At 35.9% G+C, this 25,423-nt stretch overlaps 3 protein-coding genes across 6 annotated transcripts; 2 read left to right on the top strand and 1 right to left on the bottom strand.

The window, feature by feature from the left end:
* The first annotated feature begins 615 nt into the window (after positions 1 to 615).
* LOC121984121 (mitogen-activated protein kinase kinase kinase 7-like) lies at positions 616 to 4,564 on the top strand. 4 transcript variants are annotated; one of them, XM_042536915.1, is made up of 5 exons: positions 616 to 771; positions 1,056 to 2,951; positions 3,158 to 3,277; positions 3,739 to 3,870; positions 3,956 to 4,564. In XM_042536915.1, the coding sequence occupies exons 2-4, from the start codon at positions 1,085 to 1,087 to the stop codon at positions 3,795 to 3,797; spliced, it is 2,046 nt and encodes a 681-aa protein (XP_042392849.1). In that variant the 5' UTR covers positions 616 to 771; positions 1,056 to 1,084; the 3' UTR covers positions 3,798 to 3,870; positions 3,956 to 4,564. The 4 variants fall into 4 exon arrangements, with proteins under 4 accessions (XP_042392849.1, XP_042392852.1, XP_042392851.1 ...); XM_042536918.1 differs by lacking the exons at positions 3,739 to 3,870; positions 3,956 to 4,564 and having other exon boundaries at positions 1,056 to 2,932; positions 3,158 to 3,426; XM_042536917.1 differs by lacking the exons at positions 3,739 to 3,870; positions 3,956 to 4,564 and having other exon boundaries at positions 3,163 to 3,426.
* A 5,161-nt stretch (positions 4,565 to 9,725) lies between these two features.
* On the bottom strand, positions 9,726 to 16,066 carry LOC121987246 (glucose-1-phosphate adenylyltransferase large subunit 1, chloroplastic-like). The gene is made up of 15 exons (XM_042541130.1): positions 15,953 to 16,066; positions 15,733 to 15,846; positions 15,457 to 15,630; positions 14,977 to 15,069; positions 14,315 to 14,398; positions 14,184 to 14,239; positions 13,065 to 13,158; positions 12,325 to 12,437; positions 11,824 to 11,896; positions 11,609 to 11,689; positions 11,146 to 11,232; positions 10,614 to 10,718; positions 10,434 to 10,540; positions 10,281 to 10,341; positions 9,726 to 9,900 (listed from the first exon to the last, which is right to left on the bottom strand). The coding sequence occupies exons 1-15, from the start codon at positions 15,989 to 15,991 to the stop codon at positions 9,799 to 9,801; spliced, it is 1,383 nt and encodes a 460-aa protein (XP_042397064.1). The 5' UTR covers positions 15,992 to 16,066; the 3' UTR covers positions 9,726 to 9,798.
* An 844-nt stretch (positions 16,067 to 16,910) lies between these two features.
* On the top strand, positions 16,911 to 23,231 carry LOC121984120 (protein arginine N-methyltransferase PRMT10-like). Its single transcript, XM_042536914.1, has 8 exons — positions 16,911 to 17,198; positions 17,316 to 17,508; positions 17,620 to 17,725; positions 19,765 to 19,954; positions 21,198 to 21,383; positions 21,467 to 21,550; positions 22,438 to 22,644; positions 23,033 to 23,231. The coding sequence occupies exons 1-7, from the start codon at positions 16,995 to 16,997 to the stop codon at positions 22,612 to 22,614; spliced, it is 1,140 nt and encodes a 379-aa protein (XP_042392848.1). The 5' UTR covers positions 16,911 to 16,994; the 3' UTR covers positions 22,615 to 22,644; positions 23,033 to 23,231.
* Positions 23,232 to 25,423: the final 2,192 nt, after the last annotated feature.

Below are 25,423 nucleotides of genomic sequence, written 5' to 3'. Positions count from 1 at the left end.
ATATAATTTTTACTTAATATTTTATTTAATTCTCATCTTTAAATTAATTTATTTGTAATTTTTAATTAATAAATTAATAAACTTATGGTTTTTAATTTAATTTAATTTGTAATTTTTATTTAATATTTAATTAACTTATGAATTTTAATTTAATTATAGTCATTTGTATTTTTTTTTTAACTTATCAAATATATTTATTTTCAAAAGAAAAATGTATAATTTAACTATTAAATAAAATATTTAATGATTTTAAAAAAATCAAACATATAATATTAATTTTTCAATGATTAATGGCTTCATCTTCAAAAGAAAAAAAACAGGTTTAAAATATTAAACCTTTCTTAAAATAAAAACCTCAAAACTTATGTCTCCACTCATTAAAACTTTTTTGTTGAATTTTTTCAACTTTACAAACCTGTTAAAAAAAATTACATGGGAGATGCTCTAAAAATTACGGAGGAGAGGATCAGCTATTCGATTGTTCTTTTTATTTTTATCTTTGGATCCTTCGAAGTTTTTCTATTTTCATCTTCAAATTTTAACGTAAAATAAACTGCAATATCTGGAGTAATAAATAATTAATAAATCATTCAGAGTTGGACATTTTAAGAAAGGGATATGAACGTAAAATAAGCAGAGCGTAGAGAAAACGTTAAGAGAATCAACGAACAACAGCTCTGCTTCTTCGTCTTCGAGTGTACGCATCTTGCTCGAATCCCTCTTCTTCAAGGGCGGCACGAAGAGTCTCCGAGCCCCTCTTGCTCCGATCAGGTATTCATTGTTGCTCTATTCGATCGAGGATCAGATTAACGGCTTTCAATCTGATTGGTGTGATTTGGTGTGGCTTCTTAAATTGTTCCCAAAATGGAAATCATTCCTCGTTATTGATGGCCAAAAAGTCTAAAGCATCGCCGGCGAGATTCTATTCCGCTAGTTTGAATTTGATTTTTCTTATAAAGATCGATTTTTGATAAAGGAAAAGCTAAAGACGGGGATTTTCTTTTCTTTTTCGTTCGTCGTGAAATCATCGAGTTCGATTTTTTTGTGGTCGGCAGTCGAGCAGGAGGGAAAGAGGAGGGCGGAGATGGAGCAGTTCCGGAAGGTCGGGGAGGTGATCGGCAGTCTCAAGGCTCTTATGGTTTTTCAAGACGAGATACAGGTCAACCGCCGGCAGTGCTGCTTGCTTGTCGACGCCTTCGGCCTCGCCTTCGACAGCGTCGCGGAAGAACTCCGGACCCACTTCTGCTTCGCGGAGAAGACGGCGGCCAAGTGGCGCGCTCTAGAGCACCCGCTGAAGGAGCTCCACCGCGTCTTCTGCGAGGGCGAGCAGTACGTCCGGCATTGCTTGGAGCCCGGCGACTGGTGGAGCAAGGCCATCTCGCACCACCGCAACACCGACTGCGTCGAGCTCCACCTCCACAACTTGCTCTGGTGCGTGCCCGTCGTCCTCGAGGCCATCGAGAACGCCACGGAGAGCGCCGACCACGACGAGCTCCACAAGAAGCGGCTCGTCTTCTCCAAGAAGTACGAGAGGGAATGGATGGATCCCAAGCTGTTCCAGCAGAAGCTGGGGAAGTCATACTTGACCTCGCAAGATTTCTGCAACAGACTCGACTCTGCTTCGAAAGAGGACTCATGGATCCTCTCAGAAACCATAGCCGAGAGGAGAATTTCCGCCGCGAGCCCTCTCACGAAACAGGAGAACAAGTTCGCTGAGCTCCTCATTGGCCCCAGAAGCCAGCTTTTCCCCAGCTCGGTCCTGCTTAGTTCGCCGGATTACCAAGTCCGGCGAAGATTTGGAGCCGGGAGTAACTACAAGGAGGTGCAGTGGATGGGCAACAGTTACGCGGTGAAGCATGTCATCGGTGATGTTGATGCACTGATGAACTGTATCTCGGTCCTGTCATCGGTTGCCCACCCGAATGTGATGCAGTATTTGTACTCCTTCGCCGACGAAGAGAAGAGAGAGTGCTTCATGGTGATGGAGCTCATGAACAAGGATCTCTCCAGTCACATAAGAGAGACATCTTCCTCGAGGAAAAAGGTGCCGTTCCCTCAGCTGCTGGCGGTGGATACGATGCTTCAGATTGCAAGAGGAATGGAGTACCTCCACTCCAAAAAGATTTATCACGGTGACTTGAATCCTTTCAACGTCTTGGTGAAGGCCAGGAATTCTTCCCCTGATGGATTTTTGCATGCGAAGATCACCGGTTTCGGGCTCTCGCCGACGAAGAACTCCAAGGCTATCACAAATCCATGCATCTGGCATTCGCCGGAGGTCCTGGCGGAGCAGCAGTCCGGCAATTGTTTGAGTTTGACAGATAAGGCTGATGTCTATAGCTTTGGGATGATATGCTTTGAGCTTTTGACAGGGAAGGTTCCCTTTGAGGACAACCACCTTCAAGGTGATAAGATGAGCAAGAACATCAGGGCTGGTGAGAGGCCACTCTTTCCATCACAATGCCCCAAGTACCTCGCAAACTTGACAAGAAGATGTTGGCACTCTGATCCAGTGCAACGACCGAGCTTCACTTCGATTTGTAGAGTGCTCCGATACATCAAACGGTTCTTAGTTTTGAATCCAGATCAAAGCCAGCCAGAGCCGCCTACACCGCCTGTTGATTATTTCGACCTCGAGAGTAGCCTTTCCAAGATTGTCTCAAGCTGGGCAAGGAGAGATGATCCCAGAGTCTGGGATGTTCCATTTCAAATGTATGCTTATAGAGTCCTGGAAAGGGAGAAGACTGGTGCAAATATGAAGGATAGGACATCTGAATCTGGAAGTGAGGGGGCATCCATTTGTGGAGATGAGAATGCATTCAATGGAATTCTAGATGATGCACTCTCACACTCTAGTGATTCAGTTAAATTGTCCCTGCAGAGTTCCCCGGATACGAGAAAGAAAGCATCGCCGAGACGACTCAATGGAAAGGTGAATAAGCAAACATTAGGTAACATATACTCTCTTTTGCACTCTATTTTCTCCTATGTGCTATGAGAAAATATGTGTTGAATCATTTCCAAGGTCAAAAGGAATGCATAGTTAAAATTGATAAAAGAATTTGAGTTCTTAGAGATCTTATTTAGATCACATACTACAAGCAAAACAGAATTTTAACCATGATGATATATTAAGCACTGTTATTCATTTCCTCAGGACAGAGCCAAAAGACAGGAGTTCTATTGCCACAAGTATCATCTGGTCAAAGTGTGAGGAGGGACACTGAAAGACAACACCAACAAGTAGCAACAAGAGGAAGGCGGAGGGGACAATCAGGTCATTCCTCAGATCCAGAATTAGTATGAGACTTAAACATTGTTATAATCAAGAATTGGTTTTCCCTAGAAAGTTGATCACAAGGTAGCAAGAGCCATGTTACAAGAGCAATTCACTACTACATAGCCAATAACCACAGTTTGTTTGTCTTGCAGTATCAAAAAATTGCATGTTGATACAAAAATGAGTGTTTTGAAAGGTTTGCGCTAGTCAAATAACACAAATCTTAGTTGAGTGTTTTGGGTGAAAATTTTTCTGTTCAAGTGAAGTCATTGTGATACAATGTCTGTCGTAATGGAGAATTCTGAAATGTCGGAGTTCGTTAAAAAAGAAAGAACGGCGGTGAATATTTGCAACCCTTTTATTTTAAGCACCACAATAGAATTTGCCAGATTGGAATTTGTTGTGCTATATAGTTGTGCCTCTCTAATTCTTGTCCTTGCAACCAAATATGTATGCAGATTTACAACTAAAACAAGGTTTGGTGGGTGACATGTACCAGGAATGTACCAAATCCTAACAAATTGTCTGAGACAATAACAAAAAGTCTGAATTGCAGAAAAAAGAAGAATAGAAAATAATTTTTTGTTCTTGTAAGTACCATGGGTTGGTTTTGATATGGTCAAGCAAGTCAAGTTAGGTCATGTTGTGTTTGATGCCTTGTGTCTGAGTATGCAGGAGCTTAGGAACATAAGAAGCCGAGCGGAAAATGCAGTAAGCGAGAAGGGTGACACTGGAAGAGAGTCAACAAACTCGGTGATCCGAGAGACGAGGTGCTGCAGAAGAGTACGGTGGACGAAAAGGATGTGTGCGACATTCAAGGGACGAAAAGCCGGGGATGAAGTCTGCTCGAGGAGGTCGGAGTTGGGTTCGGGTGAGCGACGATCAAAGCATCATCCAAGCGAGCGGGATCGAAGAAGATCAACTTGGAGGTTGATCTTGAAGACCCAAGGCGCCTCTTCTGTGTTTGAGGGCACCTCGGGTGCCAGGACGGGAGCTGTAAGGCGCGAAGGTGCCTCAAAAGAATAAGAGGCGCCTCAGATGAAAGGGCGTGAAGGCACCCTAAGAGGTGCGAAGGTGCCTGCACATTGAAGGCGCCTTCGACCATTCAATAGTCGTTAGGCTACCGTTGAGAAGAGGATAAAAGTTTATCTTCTTGGAGGCACCTCCAAGTAACGGTAACTTTTCCTCGGAGGTTATAATAAGCCCCCTAGGGCTAGGAATTAAACAACAACTTGTGTAATCAATTCTCAATTATTTTCTGAGCTTTCAAAGAGTGTAAGAGATTTCTCCGCCTACAACGAAGGAGATTCTTTTAGTGCTTTTATTGCCTTGGATTAACAACCAATTAGGTTGTAACCAAGTAAACTTTGGCCTTCTTACTTATTCTTAATTTTTTTCTTTTACGTTAATTATTTGCTTTAATTAATTGTTTATCCTTGCTAAGTTCAAAAAGCAAGAGAAAATTCTAATTTACTTGCAGAACTATTAACACCCCTTAGCTGGCCTCAAGGGAACTATAGTTCTATCTGATAAGATTAAAAAAAATTTTATCATTTGTCCGAGTCTTTTGGTTTTGTTTGAGTCTTTTGCTTATCGATTAGTTTTAGTGTGATCCTATTAATTAGGAGATAGTGGATGAAATATTCTACTGTAAAAGCCTATAAATAGGCTCTGGTTCTTCTTTCTGAATATGTAATAAAATCTTTTATGCAAAGTAGAAGCCTTTGTTTAGTGTCTTACGTTCCTCTTGTCTTGTTAACACTGGTATCAGAGCCAGGTTGGAGAACTGGTCCGCCATTAAAAAAAGAGAGGTTGAGTTGTGTGAATATTTTTGTGAGAAAAAAAAAGGGTTGAGTTTGAGTTTTTTCTGCAGCAGCAGTATATTATTATGATGTCTGACAACTTTGTTCAACCAGCAATTCCTCGCTTTGATGGTCACTATGACCATTGGAGCATGTTAATGGAGAATTTTTTGAGATCCAAGGAGTATTGGCAGGTTGTTGAATCTGGAGTAGCAGAACCAGCAACTAGAGAAGTACTAACAAGTGCACAAAAAACGGAATTAGATGCATTGAAGCTGAAGGATCTCAAGGCAAAGAACTATTTTTTCCAAGCCATAGATCGAGCAACCTTGGAGACAATTCTTAGCAAAGAAACATCCAAGGATATTTGGGATTGCATGAAGAAGAAGTATCAAGGGAATGCCAAGGCTAAGAGGGTGCAGCTTCAAGGTCTTCGGACAGAATTCGAGACTTTACGCATGAAGTCTGGGGAATCTGTTTTAGATTTTTTTGCAAGAACCATGACAATTGCCAACAAAATGAGGATATATGGTGAAAAAATGCAAGACGTCACCATTGTTGAGAAGATTCTTCGATCAATGACACCAAAATTTAATTTTGTTGTTTGTTCAATAGAAGAGTCAAAAGATATTGATAAACTTACAATTGATGAGTTGCAGAGTTCATTGTTGGTTCATGAACAAAAACTCACCCAACAAGACAAAGAGGAGCAAGCATTGAAAGTTTCAACAGAAAATCAGTCAACACAAAGAGGAGATAGAAGGCAAGGAAGAGGAAAATTCAAAGCAAGAGGAAGTAATTATCGTGATAGCCAACAACAACGCCACCATTACCAAGAAAATCAATCTCGTGGAAGAGGAAGAGGAGGTAATCACTCAACAACTTATAAACATAAATCAGCAGATAAGTCCAATATTGAATGTTATAGATGTCATAAGTATGGCCATTATCAATCAGAATGTCATACTAATCTGAATAAGCAATATGAAGAAAGATCTAACCTTGTTGAAAAGGAAGAAGAGGTCTCTCTCCTAATGGTGTGCCATGTAAATGAAGAAACCCAGCAAAATATGTGGTATCTGGATACTGGTTGCAGCAATCACATGTGTGGAGATAAAATGGCATTTTCTGAACTGGATGAATCATTCCGGAACACAGTCAAGTTTGGTGATAACTCTACCATTTCTGTTATGGGAAAAGGAATGGTAACTATCCATACAATATCTAATGTTCTTTTTGTCCCAGATCTAAAGACCAATCTCCTTAGTATTGGTCAGCTGCAAGAAAAAGGGTATGAGATTTCTATTAAAGATGGAGTGTGCCAAATTCAAGATGCAAAGATGGGTTTAATTGCTCAAGTTAACATGACAGCAAAACGCATGTTCCCACTCTACTTGAACAATACTACTCATTCATGTTTTTCAGCAAAAGTGAATGATGTTTCATGGCTATGGCATTTTCGTTATGGCCACCTAAACTTTAGTGGATTGAAGACTTTGCAGCAAAAAAAATATGGTAACTGGACTTCCTCAAATTATTGCTCCTTCTGAAGTTTGTGAAGAATGTGTTGTTAGCAAACAACATAGAAACTATTTTCCAAAAGGAAAATCATGGAGAGCAAAGAAAGCTTTGGAGTTGGTGCATTCCGACTTGTGTGGCCCAATTAATCCATATTCTAATGGAGGTAAGAGATATATAATCACCTTCATTGATGATTTTAGTAGGAAATCATGGGTATATTTTTTGCAAGAAAAATCTGAAGCATTTACAGCTTTTAAGAGCTATAAAGCGCTAGTTGAGAAAGAAACAGGCAATCCAATCAAAGTTCTACGCACAGATCGTGGTGGAGAATATCTCTCACAAGAATTTTCAAATTTTTGTGAAAATCATGGAATCAAAAGACAACTAACTGCGGCTTATACTCCTCAACAGAATGGCGTTTGTGAGCGGAAAAACCGTACTATTTTGAATATGGTGCGAAGTCTTTTGGCAAAATGCGGCATTTCAAAAGCTTTTTGGCCTGAAGCAGTCAACTGGAGTATCCATATATTAAACAGAAGTCCTACACTTGCAGTTCAGAATATGACACCAGAAGAAGCATGGAGCAATCAAAAACCAAAGGTAGATTATCTCAGAATTTTTGGATGTATTGCTTATGCTCATATTCCAGATCAGAAGAGGATCAAACTTGATGACAAGGGAGAAAAATGTATATTTCTTGGTGTTAGTGATCAATCAAAAGCTTATAAGCTTTATAATCCTATCACCAAGAAAATTATTATCAGCCGAGATGTGGTTTTTGAAGAAGGAAAATTTTGGCAATGGAACAACAACTCTACTGAAGAACTAATACCTACGAGCTTTGATGGAGTTGATGAAGAACGACAATCAACAACAGAAAATAATCAACAACTTTCATCAAATGAAGTAGATGCTCCAAGCTTGCCAACAATAGTAGAAAGTGAAGAACTACCTCGACGCACTAGAAGAAGACCTGCTTGGATGACAGACTATGAGGTAACTGGAATTGGTCAATCTGATGATCCACTTACATACTTTGCCCTATTTTCCGATTGTGATCCTACAGTTTTTGAAGAAGCTGTCAAGGAATCAAAATGGCGAAAGGCTATGGATGAAGAAATTAAAGCCATTGAACGGAACAATACATAGGAGTTAACTGATCTTCCAAAAGGGCATAAAACTATTGGGGTCAAGTGGATATACAAGACAAAATTGAAAGAAAATGGTGAAATTGACAAGCACAAGGCACGCTTAGTTGCAAAAGGCTACAAGCAAGAATTTGGTGTGGATTACAAAGAAGTCTTTGCACCAGTTGCAAGACTTGACACAATTAGATTGGTGATAGCATTGGCAGCACAAAAATCGTGGCCTATCTTCCAGTTGGATGTTAAATCAGCATTCCTGCATGGTGAACTTCAAGAAAAGGTATTTATTGATCAACCACCTGGTTATATAAAATCTGGTTGTGAAAATAAAGTTTATAGACTCAAAAAGACATTATATGGACTGAAACAAGCTCCGCGTGCTTGGTATAGTCGCATAGATGCATATTTTTCAAAGGAAGGGTTTAAAAAATGTCCATATGAACATACACTTTTTACAAAGATTGAAGATGGAAGAAAACTGCTTATAGTTTGCTTATATGTGGATGATCTTATTTTTACTGGAAATGATATTGCCATGATTGCAAAATTTAAAAGATCTATGATGGTTGAATTTGATATGTCTGATCTTGGAAAGATGCATTATTTTTTGGGCATTGAAGTAGTTCAATCAGCAGCTGGAATTTTCATTTCCCAAAAGAAGTATGCACAAGAAATTCTGGACAGGTTTCAAATGAAAAATTGCAACTCTGTTAACACTCCTGCTGAAGCAGGATTGAAGCTAATTCGAAATCCTGAAGGCAGGAAGATTGACAGCACAATTTATAAGCAAATTGTTGGGAGTTTGATGTACTTAACAGCTACAAGACCTGATATTATGCATGCTGTAAGTCTTATCAGCAGATACATGGAAAGTCCAAAGGAGATACATCTTCAAGCCGCGAAGAGAATTTTTAGATACTTAAAAGGAACCATTGAATATGGTTTGTTCTACAAGAAGAATGAAAAATCAGACTTAATTGGTTTTACTGATAGTGATTATGCAGGTGATCTCGATGATAGAAAAAGTACTTCTGGATATATTTTTATGATGAGTTCAGCAGCTATTTCATGGTGTTCAAAGAAGCAACCAATTGTGACTTTATCCACAACAGAAGCAGAATTTGTAGCTACAACAGTTTGTGCTTCTCAAGCAATTTGGCTAAAGAACATACTTGAAGAGTTATATTTCAAGCAAGAAGGTGCTGTTAAAATTTATTGTGATAATAGTTCAACTATTAAACTCTCTAAAAATCCCGTCATGCATGGAAGAAGCAAGCACATAGATGTGAGGTTTCACTTTTTAAGAGACTTGACGAAGGATGGAGTAATTGATCTTTACTTCTGCACAAGTGAAGATCAAATTGCTGATATTATGACCAAGCCATTGAAGTTATCTACATTTCAAAGGTTAAGGGGGCTGATTGGAGTATGCCCATTTGATAATTCTTAAACCAAATGTTTTTTTAAAAAACATTTAGTTTAAGGGAGGGTGATAAGATTAAAAAAAAAATTATCATTTGTCCGAGTCTTTTGGTTTTGTTTGAGTTTTTTGCTTATCGATTAGTTTTAGTGTGATCCTATTAATTAGGAGATAGTGGATGAAATATTCTACTGTAAAAGCCTATAAATAGGCTCTGGTTCTTCTTTCTGAATATGTAATAAAATCTTTTATGCAAAGTAGAAGCCTTTGTTTAGTGTCTTATGTTCCTCTTGTCTTGTTAACACTATCATCATTGGAAATATATTTAAACCATCAAAAAAATGCTTGTTCGACTGTAAACAAGCATGCTAATTTAGCATCACTACTGAGACTAAACCTCATTTAACAAAAAAAATTGTATAAATTTAATAAATGTGCAAAATTGTCTACAGATCTAAAACAATACGCTTGTAGCACCATACACATTTGGTTCTGGTGAAAAGGAAAATAAATAAATAAATAAATATCAGACCACATCTAAACTCTAAAGGCCCTGCTTTACCCCTTTATTTGTTCTCCATTATCTTCAAGCATATTTGTTAGTCCATGCCACATTATTCCTTGAAATGCTCATATGACCAATCCATCAGCAATTGTTGAGTTCTTCAAAATGACAGTGATGCCGGATCTTATATAGAAGCCTTCTGAAGATCTATTGGCTTCTTGTACACCCTGCAACCATGCACCAATTTACAGCAACCTTTAGTTAGTACAAACCCCAAAAAGCAGTGAAGGATATTTTAGAAACCATGATAGATGATCCAATTGAAAACAGTGAAGTTCGTATACACACACAAAAGATTCTTTATGAATATTTATGTTCTTTATGAATAGAATTGAAAAAAATCTTTTTAATAGTTGATTCTATGAGAAAATCCAAATGAAAAAAAATACTATTTTTGAAGAAATGAAATGCAAAAGGACTACAAATTCCAAATGAAGCTACCTATACCAATAGAAAAAACATTACAAAGTATTTTGGAGCCTTTTGAGATAAAGAAGATTTTTTTTTTTTGAAAATGTTGTATAATACAAAGACAAGGAAAGCATACATCTGAGTTTGCAATTATCACATTTTTCCCAATCCTTGCATTCTTGTCAATTATACAATTCCTGTAAAGTAGATAAAAGGATCTTAGATATCAGTAATAAAAATGAAAATGTGTGGATTTAGTAAGATTGTCAAATCATACAACAAATAGCACCTTATTGTTGTGTTCTCTCCAATGCCCATAGGGACTCTCCCTCGATCTAGTAATGATTCTATTTCAGTTTCAGTCTCGTAATAATCAGCACCTAGCATAACTGTATCCTGCATTCATAAACTTGAGAAGTTAATGTCTACTAGCATAATGGAGGCTTGCTTTTTAAGGATAATAAAATACCTTCAAGTGCGCATTAGGGTTTATGCGAGATCTAACACCAACCACACAGTGCTCTATCAAACAGTTGTCCAAGAAAGTTCCATGTGAAACAATTGAATCAGCAACCTGGAAAAGTAACAATCTTGCACATGATTACACATTACAAAGCAAACAAGTATTTGGTGTAGAAATGTTACATGCACTATTGTAAAATCATAGAACTACCTTAACCATAAAAACAATGGCATGTCAACACTGAAGTTATGAATAAAGTATATTGTTCAACAAAAGTCTATAACATTTACAGATACAATTAACTTTTTGTGGTTGATCAATAATAATTCTACGCATGCAAAATTTACAGAAACATTAAGTCCATTGAGAATTACATCTCAATCTTCAAGAAGCATTTTATCACAAATCAATTTTCAACAAAGCTAATAGTTGAAATGAAGAAATATGATTGATCACTCATGATAACTACAATGCAAAACTAGAACCGCACCAAAAGGATGCAACCTTTACATAGATTTAATTGGGGCAATTAACTGACCTTGCTGTTGTCGACTATTGATGGAGGCAAGTTTCTTCGTGATGTATACATTGGCTTTGCTGCATCATAAAAGCTGAAGCGAGGTGGCTGTATGGTGTGCATCAAATTATTAGAAATCAAGCATGTGGTTTAGTACAAGAAATATTGACAAGGTTCGAGTTCTAGTAACCACAAAGTTCATGGAATGAGTTATATAAAATTTTCAAAAACCACATTCACATTGAAGCTGCCTAAGGGAGTGGCAGAAGTATATATTAATGTGTGAAATAAATTACCAAATAATTGGAACCATCACAATGCTTCTCTGTTTGCATTGGATACTTCTACCTAAATCTAGTCTATTTTTTGTACTCCTTGAATAAGAGCCAGCAAGTATAAATATCAAATGCAAGAAAAGGGCATATAAATAAATTATCCAAGCACATATGAGAAACTTCTATTTTAGTGTGAAAAATACACTTACATGTGCAGCAAGAGCAAGATTTGCTTCAAAGAAGGATTTAATTGTCCCAATGTCTTCCCAGTAATCATTAAAGAGATATGCCTGTGTAAATATGTATGGCTTATATAAGATCAGAGGAAGGGTAAAATAGGTGAAACTGATATTGAATTGCACCATCAATTGAATTTTTAGAAAAGATGGAAATGACTAACATAACAACAAAATAAAAAGCCAACCTTAACGAAGTACTCATTAGCACAGGCAGGAATTATCTCAGATCCAAAGTCATTTGAGGTAGCAAACTGCGATCTGAACAAGAATAGATGCAGAATTTAAGGCTCTTTAAAAATACTAATGGAACTAGATCACATGTGCATTTATCGGCACTTTTTTTTCCTTAACAAGTGGAACATTAACAACATAGAACACAGGTTAAACTGAAAAAAATGCTCTAGGTCATGATAATGATAGTCTGCATTAACAAACAAGAGGCCAAATTAAAAGACAGTAAACGCTAACTGAAAGATGAGGATCGATTCTTCTATTTGACTTAGTGTTGCTGTTGCATGATGAAGATTCTTAAAAGGGCAAATTAACATCAAATGAGTAATAGACTTTCAGTAGGCTATATTGTATAGATGACACATTACAGACCCCTCTAAATAATCAGGTTTAGAAAGTAGTGATCAAAATATTAAGATACAAACACTCATGAAATTTTAAGAGCAAAGTGATACCTGAGAAGATCTAAGAGCAAATCCTTCTTGAATACATATACGCCCATTGATGCTATATATGGTTTTTGTGCAGCCTCTTCTTTTGACAACCCCAAAATCGTGGTATCAACTTCCTATTTATAAGTATAAAACAATACATTAATAGATATTCATCATAAAAGAATTCATAAAATCAAATTGAGACTGAAATGAGAATTAGTTTGTGATTATAATAATATCTTTTGCAAACATTTTTACCAGGAAAACAATCATAAATAAAACAGGAAAAAGATGAAAGTAAAAGAACATAAAGAAAAAGAACATGTTTCAAAAGAACATATAGCAAAAGAACATGATTCCATTTTATGTTCTTTCTTTTTTTTAAAAAAAAAATAGTTAATAAAAGAACTGTGGTATCTAGTAAGTTATGAAATTGTGGGTAAATTTGTCAATTTCAATAATCAATTAGTAGATTACAAACAAAATCTTTAAGTGGTTCTAGAATTAAATAGTCGGGTTTCCACTATATATTTAAAAAAAAAAAAAATTGAGCATAAGTGTTGTAAACTGTAGATGTAAATATCACTTGATGGTATAAATGTATTTGGGCAACCATGACTCTTGTGGCCAGCTTCAGAGTATGAATGAAAGAAATACACAAAAATGTGTCCTGATAATAGACCACTAGGAAAGTCATGCTCACTTTAGTGTTATATTCAATACTAATGAATAAAGTAAAGGGGAATGTCAATGGAATTTACCATTGCCTGTAAATCTTCTCCTTTTGGTTTTTCACTGAATGAAGTAATTTTTCCGATACTGTCGATCTTCATCAAACCAAAATCTGAAGCACGACTGATATTGACACAAAATAGAAAAGGCCAAATTTGGGAATTAGGAAAGAATACATGCATTAATAAATGCTAGTGGACTAAACATTTAGCCGATAAAATGTAGCAGATGTTCAAACACAAATTATTTTGCAATCAACTCAAGAATACATTTAACCTCTATTTCTAACAATAACTAAAGCCTATACATTGATTTCAAAATTGTTTGCTTTGCACTTCACCTCTTAAAGTCCGCTCAAGAGGTTAAGATATAGTGGCTCCTAATGTTGAACTACAAAGTATTATTTCATGATGAAATATTTATGTTATACGAACAAACAAAAAAGGGCCAGGGTTTCAATTACCACAAATAATAAGATTGCATATAGATTTGCTGTTGGCCAAGGTTTCAATTACCTTTTATAGACATGCATAATTGCTAAACTGATCCATAGTTAATTTGCCAGCGGCCTACTCTTGAATTAGTTACAGTGAATATAACATCAACATCAACAAACCATGACAGTTCAAACTATTTGGTGGTTTACAATATATATTTATCCCTCAAAATATAGTTACAAGTAAACATTTGAAATCATTTTAATTACATTAAAGTCTTTTTGATCTCTATCATTCACACAGTCTACTATAATGGACTCAAATTGTCTAATTATAAATCTATTGATATTCATTGAACATGCCTTTAGTGTCTTAAGCTATTTGCTCTCATACTATAATATATTGGTGGTGCACCTATTTTCCCATGGCTTGACACTAGCTAACTTAATCTCATAGCAAGACAAGTAACTATAGATGTGTGTAATCTTCTGAACTTAATTATCATCTAATAAAAAAAATTCTCATTCAATCTAACAAGGTCCTCAAACAATAAAAAAGACTTTGCTACACGAAAAACTTATAAGTTTAACAAACTAGAAAAACATTGACACATATCAAGCTAATTCTCTTAGCAACACCCCTATACAGTATTATCGAGAGAATAAAATTTCCACAAAGTTGATATATTCTTAGAAAAGTTCTTTCAAATACCTGCCATCCATTGGCATAGAAGAGACAGTAATATCAGCACCACTTTGTCGATGACTCTGAAAATGGAAATAACTACATTATGAAAATTTTCAACAATTATAAGAGTTAATGGCAATTACTTCAATCTTTACCTGAATTAAGTCCATATAATCCATGCGGTATAAATGATCTCCAGATAGAATAAGAACATCGTTGATATACTTGGCTTTGGCATCCTTTAAAGTATAACACAGCAAGAATTGAAGATTATGTAGTAGAATAGAATCAAAAGACGTCAACAGGAAGGAATGAGAAGGAACTGTCACTTTATTAATTCCACAGTACTAATTGAGGCTTCTTAAGCATGCTTATATATATATATATATATATAAAAGTTCTGTAAAGTGCCTTGGTATGTTGGGATTGATTGGACTCCTGGAATTCTTACGATGATTAATACTAATGAAAGTATCAATCTCAAACAATTGGCACAATATCAGGACTCTGTATTATTTCATATTTTTTTGCTATTGTCCCTATTACCAGCATTTGCATATACCATGGAGATTAATGTCATCATAAAATCATTTGATATGACCATCTATTCTAGGCTTGCATCTTTGTTGATTTCATAATATTTTCCTAATAAAATGAAATTGCTTCAATGCTGTAAGAGGGTGAAATACTATTTCCAACTAAACAATGTGCATTGGTATTCTAAAGAGATAAATATAAGTAATAGTCAAAATTTTGGTTTCATTTAACATGAATAATGGAAGAAAAAAATTAACTAGACCATATGGAATTGTCATACGTCAAAAAGCCAATGAAATTGTCGAACAGCATCAGCGGTGCCTTGAAACCATCTCTTTCCATGCTCACCAGGAGTTTGAGTGGCTGCTAGCACCTGAAGAATAATATCAAATAGAAAAGTTAACATCTGGTGTAACTGCAACCTCCCAGGTTACCATACTCCAAAATTGAAATTAATTACTTATGGTTCATAAAGTAATAATCAAACCAGATATAGCAATGTTAAAATTCTCCTATTATTGAGGCAATACTAATATAAATCTCTAAAAGAAGATGATCAATTTCTCAAATTCTCCAGTATACTTTTCTCATTTGAGAAAATAATAATGGAGTACCTATATGGAATAAAACTAATAGTAAGCATGAAAAAAAAAAGAAAAGTTCGCATTTGAATACTGCTGTAAACTAATATCGAATCAGTTCCTGCAATCACTAGTATGGATTACCAATGAGAAAACTCAGAATAAACATGGTAATGTACCTCAACATAGCCATCTCCAAAGCTTACACCATTGCCTAAGTTGTACGCCCGTGCAATATGTCTATTCAACGATGCAGAATTGAACTGAGTTAGAATGTACACTTTATTGATTCCGCTGTTGATGCAATTGCTCATTGGCACATCGATCAACCGGTAAGCACCTCCAATTGGCACCTACAGATACAACATTTACGTAAGCTTAAAAAAAAAACACTATGATTTGCCACGTTTGGAAGAGCTAAAAAAACGAGAATAATCGAAGAGAATCATCCTCACAGCTGGTTTGGCCCTCTGCTTGGTTAGAGGGAAGAGACGGGTTCCAGCTCCCCCACCAAGAATAACCGCAACGACGGACCCAGGATCAGTCCGCCCTAAATCCAAATCTTCAACCTTCAAAAAAAAAAAAAAGACAAACATTCGGGTTTCGTCATTGATAAACTAAGACCTAGGTAAACAGAGATTTAACCTAAAGGAACCACTTTTCTTAATTTGGTACCTTGGCATCCATTTTCAGGTGGCTCGCCTTGACGGGCATGTGGGCGAGGGGACGTTTCTTGGTGGTAATGGAAAGAGATCTCCAATGCCGCCAACCCAACCGGCTCCCCGTGCCTTGCCCTTCTGCAATATTCCAATCAATCGGCCGCCACCGTCGACGGCACGGTAGGCGAGGGGTCGTTGTCGAAAGAGCCATTCCGCTGCAGTTAACGCTAGCTGCCATTGGAGCCTCGCCGAAGAGCAACGAGTAGGAAGGGAATGTGGTAGAGGAGGAGAAGGGAAGGCAGGTCGATCCAAAGCTGCATAGGGATGGAGAATAAATAGTGGAACTCCGAGGTTTGCGTTAATGGAGATGGTCGAAGCGGCCACTTCAATCCCCTGCTCCATGCAAGGAGACTTCGTCGCCCGCATCACGCGGCATATAAATTAATTAATTTTTAAACTAAAATTTATAAATTTTTTTTTTTTAAAAAAAAGATTTTACTAATTATTATTATAAAAAATTATTTCATTTGTAAATAATATTAAAAGAAAATCCTATTCTTATATTTTATTATCTCGAAAAGATGAGAAAAGGCCTTTTAATTGGTTTTAAAAATTCATCAATTTTTTTTATCTAAATTATTTTTTCGCACGTATTAATATTCTATGTGAATGAGTCGAAATTCAAATTGATATTATATTAATTAATAATATTTATAATCAGGAAACATTCTATTCATAAATTAAAACAGAAAAAGCCAAATTTTATGTTAAAAATATTATAATAAAATTAGCAAAAAAAATAATGTAAAAAATAGGCATCAATTGAAAAATAAATAATGTAAAAAATGAGGCTTTTAATTCTTGTTCCTGTGAGTTATTGCAGCGACCGTTGGATTGATATCGAGCGGTGGCCTTTGCTTCTCGTTTCTGTCCCGCTAACCGGAAACTAAGCCCTAGCGTAAACCTTAAAACGGAGTCGCTCGCTGTGATCGTCTAGCTGCCGTGCTCTCCCTTCGAAAAACCCTCCCCCCCTCCTCCTCCAACTCAGCATCACTCCGATGGGAAGCACTGCGAACGGATCGTGCGCTCCGACGGAGGGAGTGGCTGCCGCCGGCGCCACCGTGGACAAGGAGGTTGACTTCGCTAACTACTTCTGCACCTACGCGTTCCTCTACCATCAGAAGGAGATGCTTGCCGACCGCGTGCGTATGGACGCGTACTTTAACGCCGTCTTCCAGAACAAGCACCACTTCAAGGGAAAAGTTCGTTCCTTTCCCACTTTTTCTCGTGTTTTTGTCCTGCTATTGCTTAATTAGCCCGTGTTTGGGTGTGTGAAATGGGTAGTTTAGCTAATTTTATGATTTGGCGGTGGGGAAAAGGTTGTGTTGGATGTCGGCACAGGAAGCGGCATCCTTGCTATCTGGTGCGCGCAAGCCGGTGCGAGGAGGGTTTATGCAGTCGAAGCTACAAATATGGCGGTACATGCTCGTGAGCTTGCCAAAGGAAATGACGTTGGTGATATTGTTGAAGTTATTCAAGGGTCGATGGAGGAGGTTGTGCTTCCGGAGAAAGGTTGGCCTCATGTCTAAAATTTGTGATACACGATCAGTTTCTCTGACTGGTCTGATTCAGTGCTGCTTGGTGGATTTGTCTTTTGATTGTGATCCTTTGTTATGTCAACAGTGGATGTTATCATCTCTGAGTGGATGGGATATTTTCTTCTCAGGGAGTCAATGTTTGACTCTGTAATATGTGCACGTGACCGATGGCTGAAACCTGATGGAGTAATGTAAGCCTAAAATCTTTTAACTTTCACTATCTTTAGGATACTTCTACGTTTCTAATAGAAAACTAAGCATAATACCCATTCTCTTATATTTCTAATTGTACTTGTTTTCAGAAGGACTGATTAGAATCAGGTCTCATGCATGATGTTAAAAAGGAAGACTAAAAGAACCACACGTTTCCCCTCTTGGATTATTGGCTTTCTCCTTTAGAATTAAATAAAACCTGGTTTAGAGTACATATCTTAAGAACTTTCAAACATTGTTTAACCTGAATGCAGATGAAGAGCTCCCGTAACTCTTATAAGTAATGAACTATTTTCACATCTTAATATTGTGTGAATATTGGTTGTGTGAATCTACTAGACTACTAGTACAACCTTTTGATCTCCAGCCTAATTCCCAAGATAGATATAATCACATAACTTTTCAACCTAGAAATGGCATATATTCATTCTCATGTTTCCACTAGAGATTATTATTTCATTTATCATCTTATTTTTCTTGAAGATTTTGTTGGGATGCCTGATCTCTTCATCATATTTCATTCATTCAGATCAAAAGGAAATAAATGCTTAACTTGTGGATTAGAAGTTAATGCTCATTAATAAGTATTGGTTATCAGCTTAAGGCCAGCACAAACAATTTAGCAAAAATTGATTTCACTAAAATATGGGCCCTGAAAGTGCAATTATTTGATTGTTTTGTGGATATAAAATCAATGGTTTCTTGCAAATTTAGCTCATTCTGCCGGATACAGTAATCTAATTTCCTGGATACTTTGTAGTTTTTTCTAAAGTTTCCATTACTAAATTCAGTGATTGCATTTAAAGTGAACAGATAATCTCACAAGATAATTTATGGTTTTGCCATATGATGCAGTGGAATGGGAATGGGAACAAGAGCTGCAATGCCAATGACATGTGCATGTACAAAAGTAGAGAAAGGAATATTCTTGTGTTAAAGTTATTTGACACTAACTATTAAATTCTAGATAGTCCATGTCCTGCCTTGTCGGTATGCATGGAATACAGTAAAAAAAGGAGTTGGAGGTTTCTAGTTAAAATGAACATCTGTTCTATTTGTTTTTCTCCAACTTAGATTTATCTTACTTTTATAATTTGGAAAAGATAAGGGAGAGAATACATCGTTGGCTATTGTTGTTTCAATGATTCTTTGCAATAGTTTTTATGTTAGGTATTAACATGGGTATTCTTTTCTAAAATATGTTCTCTTATCTATGAAAGTATTGAATCTTGCCAAAAGTAGTTGCTGTGACATCCTCATTGAGAAAGTCTGTAAACTTTTGTAAAGATTATTATGACTCAAATACAATCAATTACCATAAGCTTTCACTAGGATGGTCTACATTTGTGTTTAATGAGAAGCTCTTTGTGTCCAGTTTTGTTTACCAATTTTCTCATTAAATTCATCTATCTAGTGGTTAATTGCGGTTAGATATCTTGCTAGGATTAACATTAGACAATTATTGAATGGATATTCACCCTGTTTTGTCTAAGGTAATCCCCAATTTCTTACATTTAAGACCATGCCAGGCGGTATTCATGCTTCTCAAATGTGGCAAAAAGATGATGATAGTTTGAGATAGTGAGGAAGAAATATCTCGTTTTATAAATAGTTGTAATCATATTTGCTATGCAAATGGATTATCTAATATCATTTTTTCCCCATCTGTTGCACTATGTTATTTAAAGTATCCAGATTGATAAGTTGTATCAAGATCAGATTGTTATTAAAAGAATTGAGATTAATAAGTAATACCAAGATCAGATTACAAACATAGTTATTCTTATTTGCCTAGTTAGTCAAAAAGTAACAGCCAGTTTTGATCAAATTAGATCTTCGTTTACGTATGTATCGTTGGTGTAGGTGTATGGATTCTATTATTTCCTTTGTTTTGCTCCGTTTCTGAATTTCAAGTTGGAGTTTATAGCTTTCGCTTGTTTCTTATCTGAACTAATATTTTACAGTTAAACTTCTCAAGTGTAAGCTTCGCTTGAATCTTGATCACTTTCTTGTGTAGGTATCCTAGCCATGCTCAAATGTGGATGGCACCAATCAGATCTGGTATAGGAGAAAAAAAAGAAAATGATCTTGAATCCGCAATGAGTGATTGGAATAACTTTGTTGAAGATACTGAAAGCTATTATGGGGTTAATATGAATGTGCTGACAAAACAATTCCGGGAAGAGCATGAGAAATACTATTTGAAGGTACCATTTACCAAGATAAAAATCTCCATACTAACTTTGCTATGAGCACTTGAAATTGTAAGCTGGCATTCTTATCCATCACATGAGAACAATCCAACACAGCTGGGATTATGTCTTTTTTTGTTAGGTCAAGGGTGATTGTTAACTTTTTATCCTTTGAAATTGTAAATTTATATTTTTGAGTTTAATGATTTTTTTGTTTTAGTGAACTAGAAATTAGTGTTTTTAGTTATTGAATGGGGGTCTAAAAAAATGAATCACACATCTAATGATACTGAATTCAGTTTTAAAAACCCCTATAGTAGGTTGTTAGTTATCTTCATTGTGAAGGCAATATTAAAGTAGCTCTATTTCCAGGAGTATCAATTATTATATGGAAATTTACACTTTGCAATTTCATTTGTGCTGAAAATAGAAGTAGCAAGTATAGTGATCGCACTAGCATATGAACTAGTCAAAATATCAATGGCTTGGATATTCGAGTGGAATACAATTGTAATTATAGAAACAATAATGATAATGGTAATCCTGTCAAAAGTTCAGACATGTGCAGGCTCAATCTGATTCACATTATAAACAATTTTTTGGTGATAAAATCATTGATTTATTTGTCAAATAGATTAATTTTTTAATAAATCTTACATCATAGTTGGTCGTTGTATAACTTTTAACTAAATTATATAAAATTCTTTTCAAAAAATTTAAATTGTATTCTTTTACATGATTTTGTATTAGCAAAAAATGACATGCAATTTGATAGCACTGTATTATGTAATTTGATTCGGTTGGACAAAAAAAAATTGAAGCAGCCTTAACTTTGCTTGACATAAATACATCTTCGTTGAGTCTCATCCAATACCAAAATGTGCAATATTTACCTAAAGTAGATACCCATTGTCTTTTTTTATCTAGAGGGTTTTCACTTAAAAACGCATGGGAATTTTAGGTTCCTTTTGATTTTTAAGTCCCAATTCCAATGCATCTGACATTATATATCTTTCTTGTGCTTGGTTTGGGTAATCTCCTAACTGTTTGATCAGGGTGGTTCCTTGTTGTCAATTGTTTTGACACAAGAAACGTTGTTATGTGAATTTCATATTGATATACTCTGAAATATGTTTTTCTAACTCTTTGAATCTCAACGTAAGATCTTTGGCCTTGCTTAGAACTGCTGCAAATGCTGAAAACAACTGTTTAATTTAAGTCCTATTGTAGTTTTAATATTCTCTTAATAATCTTACAGACATCATTGTGGTGTAATCTTCATCCTGAACAAATTGTGGGTGCTCCAGTGGTTATCAAGCAAATTGATTGTTTGACTGCTACTGTAGATGAAATTCGCACAGTTTCCTCAAAGTTCTCGTCATCTATTTATGTAGACAGGACAAGGTTGTCTGCCTTAGCTGGGTGGTTTGATGTTCACTTCCGAGTATGAACCATTAACTATGTTTTAGTAGATTCCTTTTAGATGCGAGGGATATTCTAATGTCTATGCTGTTTAAATTACTCCAGGGTAACCCACAAAATCCAGCATTGAATGAAATTGAGTTGACCACAGCTCCCAGTGTTGAGAACTCCACACATTGGGGTCAACAGGTTTGTTTGTGTTCAAATTCACCTTTTTTTCTTGGTTGAGTTGTCATTTTATCTTAAGACATTTTAAAATTTTCTTTCACATAAGTTGGTTATTTTGTCCTGTGCAAATAATATACATGTTACAAGTCCCGGTGATACCAATTCTTCTTCAAGTGATTTCCAGTGCATATAAAGCTGGGTGGGTTTTGACTAGTGCAGCTTGTTCTGTAAAAAGCTCTTGTGAATTTAAGCACAATGACCTATAGGTTATATACAATCTAATTGGCTTTCAAATGATTTCCTATTATGCTAAAATGGCACTGGTCATCCTTGTCATTCTTTTGATTAGACTAAATATTCCATTCTGTCAGTGTCAATGAAATATACTCAGCCAGATGGGAAGACTGATAACTTAAGTGTTCATAGTGTCCACAGGATTGATTGATTGAGATGAAGTGACAAATTTTATGACATGATATTTATAGGAATTCTTGATGAAATAGAAGGAAAGATTTTTGCCCTATTCTTCTTCTTTTTAAATAAAAATAAAATCAAATTAGATTTATTATTCTAGGGATTGCAGTAGATCTGCCACTCTAGTTTGGTACTATCTGACCCCCAAATCTGAGCCAGATTAAGTACCCATTACTCGAACCTACCTGGTAAGACTCATCTCATGTTGCTATTGTTCTATCTGATCCTATCTGAATATGCAGAGATCTGATTTAAATGTGTGTAATATGTGAGTCTCCAGAATACCATTTGTCCGTTCAAATACCTGAACTAGTGCCTTCAGTAGCAGAAAATGCAATCAATGGGCTTAACTAGTCTTCCTTTTTTTTTTTTTTTTTTTTTTGAATTTAGCTGCATTTTACCATCATTCTTTTTTATTGTAAATATTTGGCCAGGTATTCCTTTTGCAACCCGCTCTCAGAGTCAATGAGGGAGATGTATTCGAAACTTCCTTTTCCATGCATCGCTCGAAGGAAAATCATCGGCTTATGAATGTAGATCTAACATATGAATTGAAGCTGGCATCTGGAAATCAAGTTCCACCTTGCAGTTCTAAGTACTATGTAGAATGAGGCAGGGTTCAAACAGTTTTAGGAACACAGGTACCCCGACTTCTCATTGCAAGCCTACACGTTGCTAATTGATACAAAATAAAACACTTGAATTTTGAATCAGAACAATTTTTGTTGTCTCTTATATTTCTCATCTTAGATACGCAGCATCATATTTGACTAAACTTGGTTTAAGAAAACCAAATTACTTTCTTTGTTGCACACCATTTTATATGATAAGGCAATATTTATGGCCATTTGAACAAGACCCGAACAAGCAAAACCCGGTCTCGCTAAATGCTTCTCCCAACTTTTCATCTTTTGTTGTGATTTTCCTTCCAAGTAAAGCATGTTTTCAATGCCTGCGTGTTCTGCTCGTATGTTTCTTGTACTATAATTGTTGTGGCAGTTTCTAACCTTATTTTTTCAAAACTGCAAGGACTGTTGCCTCTACTGTGAAGGCAGCATTGCTGAGGTCAATCGAATGCGAGATGTGTGTGCATGCTTGTATTTGTTTAGGTAACACTTGCGATGCGTTCCTTCATTTTCTATTAAGATTTTGTGTTTTCTGTTTTGAAAACAAGTGTGAAATTTGATTCGATAATATAGATTGTGAGTGTTTGTTGGAATGTGAATAATTCCTGAGCAAAGGTGAAGGCATTCTTGCTGGTGATCAGGCTGCAAGAAAAATAGCTTATCACACAGTTAAGCCACGAGCTTCTGCTTCCTAAGGGCAACAAGTTGTGTTTCGCATATTCTTCAAGTTATTAATTTCATCGACACAACAATTGTGTTGAAAAATAATTTTTATAATATAATGGCATCATAAGGTTGTCAATAATTTTTTGAAAACAGAATCTATTTCCTGATATAAAATAATACTAATGTTAAATAATAATATACAAGATCAGCATGCGATGATACTTGTCACATTGTGAGTGAGACAATGATTGTAGCATTGAGTTTATGTCGATAGAAATGCGCGTCCCAAGTTTTCTAAAGTATAGCAAAATCACTTTAGCATTAAGATTTTTGACATAATAAAAAATATGTTATATATATGATAGCCGGTTTGCTGCATTACTGTGTGCTTGATGATACACTTTTTAAATAGGTTATCGTGTTTAAACTAAAAAATTTTAAATTTTTATTTTAAGATTTATGCTTTTTAATTAGATCACAGTGTTTAAGTTAAAAAAAAACAAAGATAAAAGGTATAATAATGTATTTGCGATTTATATTTAAGAAAATGTGTATTTGGGATTGAATCCAGATGCCTCGACACAAGAAAATGCCATGCAAGCCTGATGGTTTTTCTTAAAACCTAGTCACTTCTTAGCATCAGTTCTGTTAAGTCAATGACTATGTTTTCAAGTGACTCTGCAGCCATATCCATCGAGGGCTGTTCAACAACAACAACAACAACAACAACCAAGCCTTTTCCCACTAGGTGGGGTCAGCTGTATGAATCCTTTTACGTCATTGAGCTCTATCTCCTATTATATCATCATCTATATTTAAATAAATTTTATCTTGTTTTATTGTTGCTAACCAAGTCTTTTTTGGTCTTCCTCTTCCTCGTTTTATATGCATGTTTATCATAGTTTCACATCGCCTAACTGGAGCATTTATTGGTCGTCTAAGTACATGTCCGTACCATCTTAAACGTGTCTCTCTGAGTTTTTCCTCAATAGATGCAACTCCTACTTTCTCTCTAATGCTCTCATTTCTTATTTTGTCCATCCTCGTATGTCCACACATCCACCTTAACATCCTCATCTCTGCAACTCTCATCTTCTGCTCATGTGCTCGAGTCATAGCCCACCATTCAGCTCCATCTAAACTAGCAGGTCTAACTGCTGTTTTATAGAACTTACCTTTAAGTTTAAGAGGTACTTTACGGTCACATAAAACACTCGACGCTCCCCTCCATTTCACCCATCCTGCTTGTATTCTATGTAAGACATCTCTCTCAATCCCTCCATCATTTTGTAAAAATGATCCTAAATATTTAAATCTCTCGGTTCCAGGCAACTCGTCCTCTCCTATCTTAACAATTGTTTCATTACTTCTAATATTGCTAAACTTAAATTCCATATATTCCGTCTTTAATCTACTAAGCTTAAAACCTTTCCCTTCTAGTGTTTCCCTCCAAGATTCTAGCTTAGCATTTACTCCTTCACGTGTCTCATCTACCAAAATAATATCATCTGCAAACAACATGCACCACGGTACTGTGTCTTGAATGTGTGCAGTGAGTTCGTCCATAATTAATGTAAAAAGATAGGGACTTAGAGCTGATCCTTGATGTAACCCTATCTTTATTGGAAATGCTTCAGTTACTCCGCCTGAAGTCTTTACTCTGGTCGTTACATCCTCATACATATCCTTAATTAGTTCAATATATGTTACGCTAACACCTCTCTTTTCTAAAATTCTCTATATAATTTCTCTTGGGACTCTATCATATGTCTTTTCTAAGTCAATGAATACCATGTGTAGATCTTATTTTTGCTCTCGATATTTTTCAATTAATTGTCTAAGAAGATGTATAGCTTCTATTGTCAACCTTCCAGGCATGAACCCAAATTGATTTTCTGTCACTATGATCTCCTTCCTTAATCTTTTTTCTATTACTTTTTCCCAAAATATTCGTCGAGTTCAGCTTTAAAAGGGAAGAGCCTAAGGACAGTTATTTACCTTCCAGGACAACCAGAGCAAAGAATACCCTTGGAAGTGCCAAGAACCTCAACTTGCTACAAGCACAATTATCGTTCAACGCCACACCATTGATCAAATTTGCAACGGCTTCGATCATGGCTCTTTAAGC

This window comes from Zingiber officinale, chromosome 5B (genome assembly GCF_018446385.1).
Source record: "Zingiber officinale cultivar Zhangliang chromosome 5B, Zo_v1.1, whole genome shotgun sequence".
Classification (NCBI taxonomy): Eukaryota; Viridiplantae; Streptophyta; class Magnoliopsida; order Zingiberales; family Zingiberaceae; genus Zingiber; species Zingiber officinale.
This window is presented reverse-complemented; position numbering and strand designations above follow the sequence as displayed.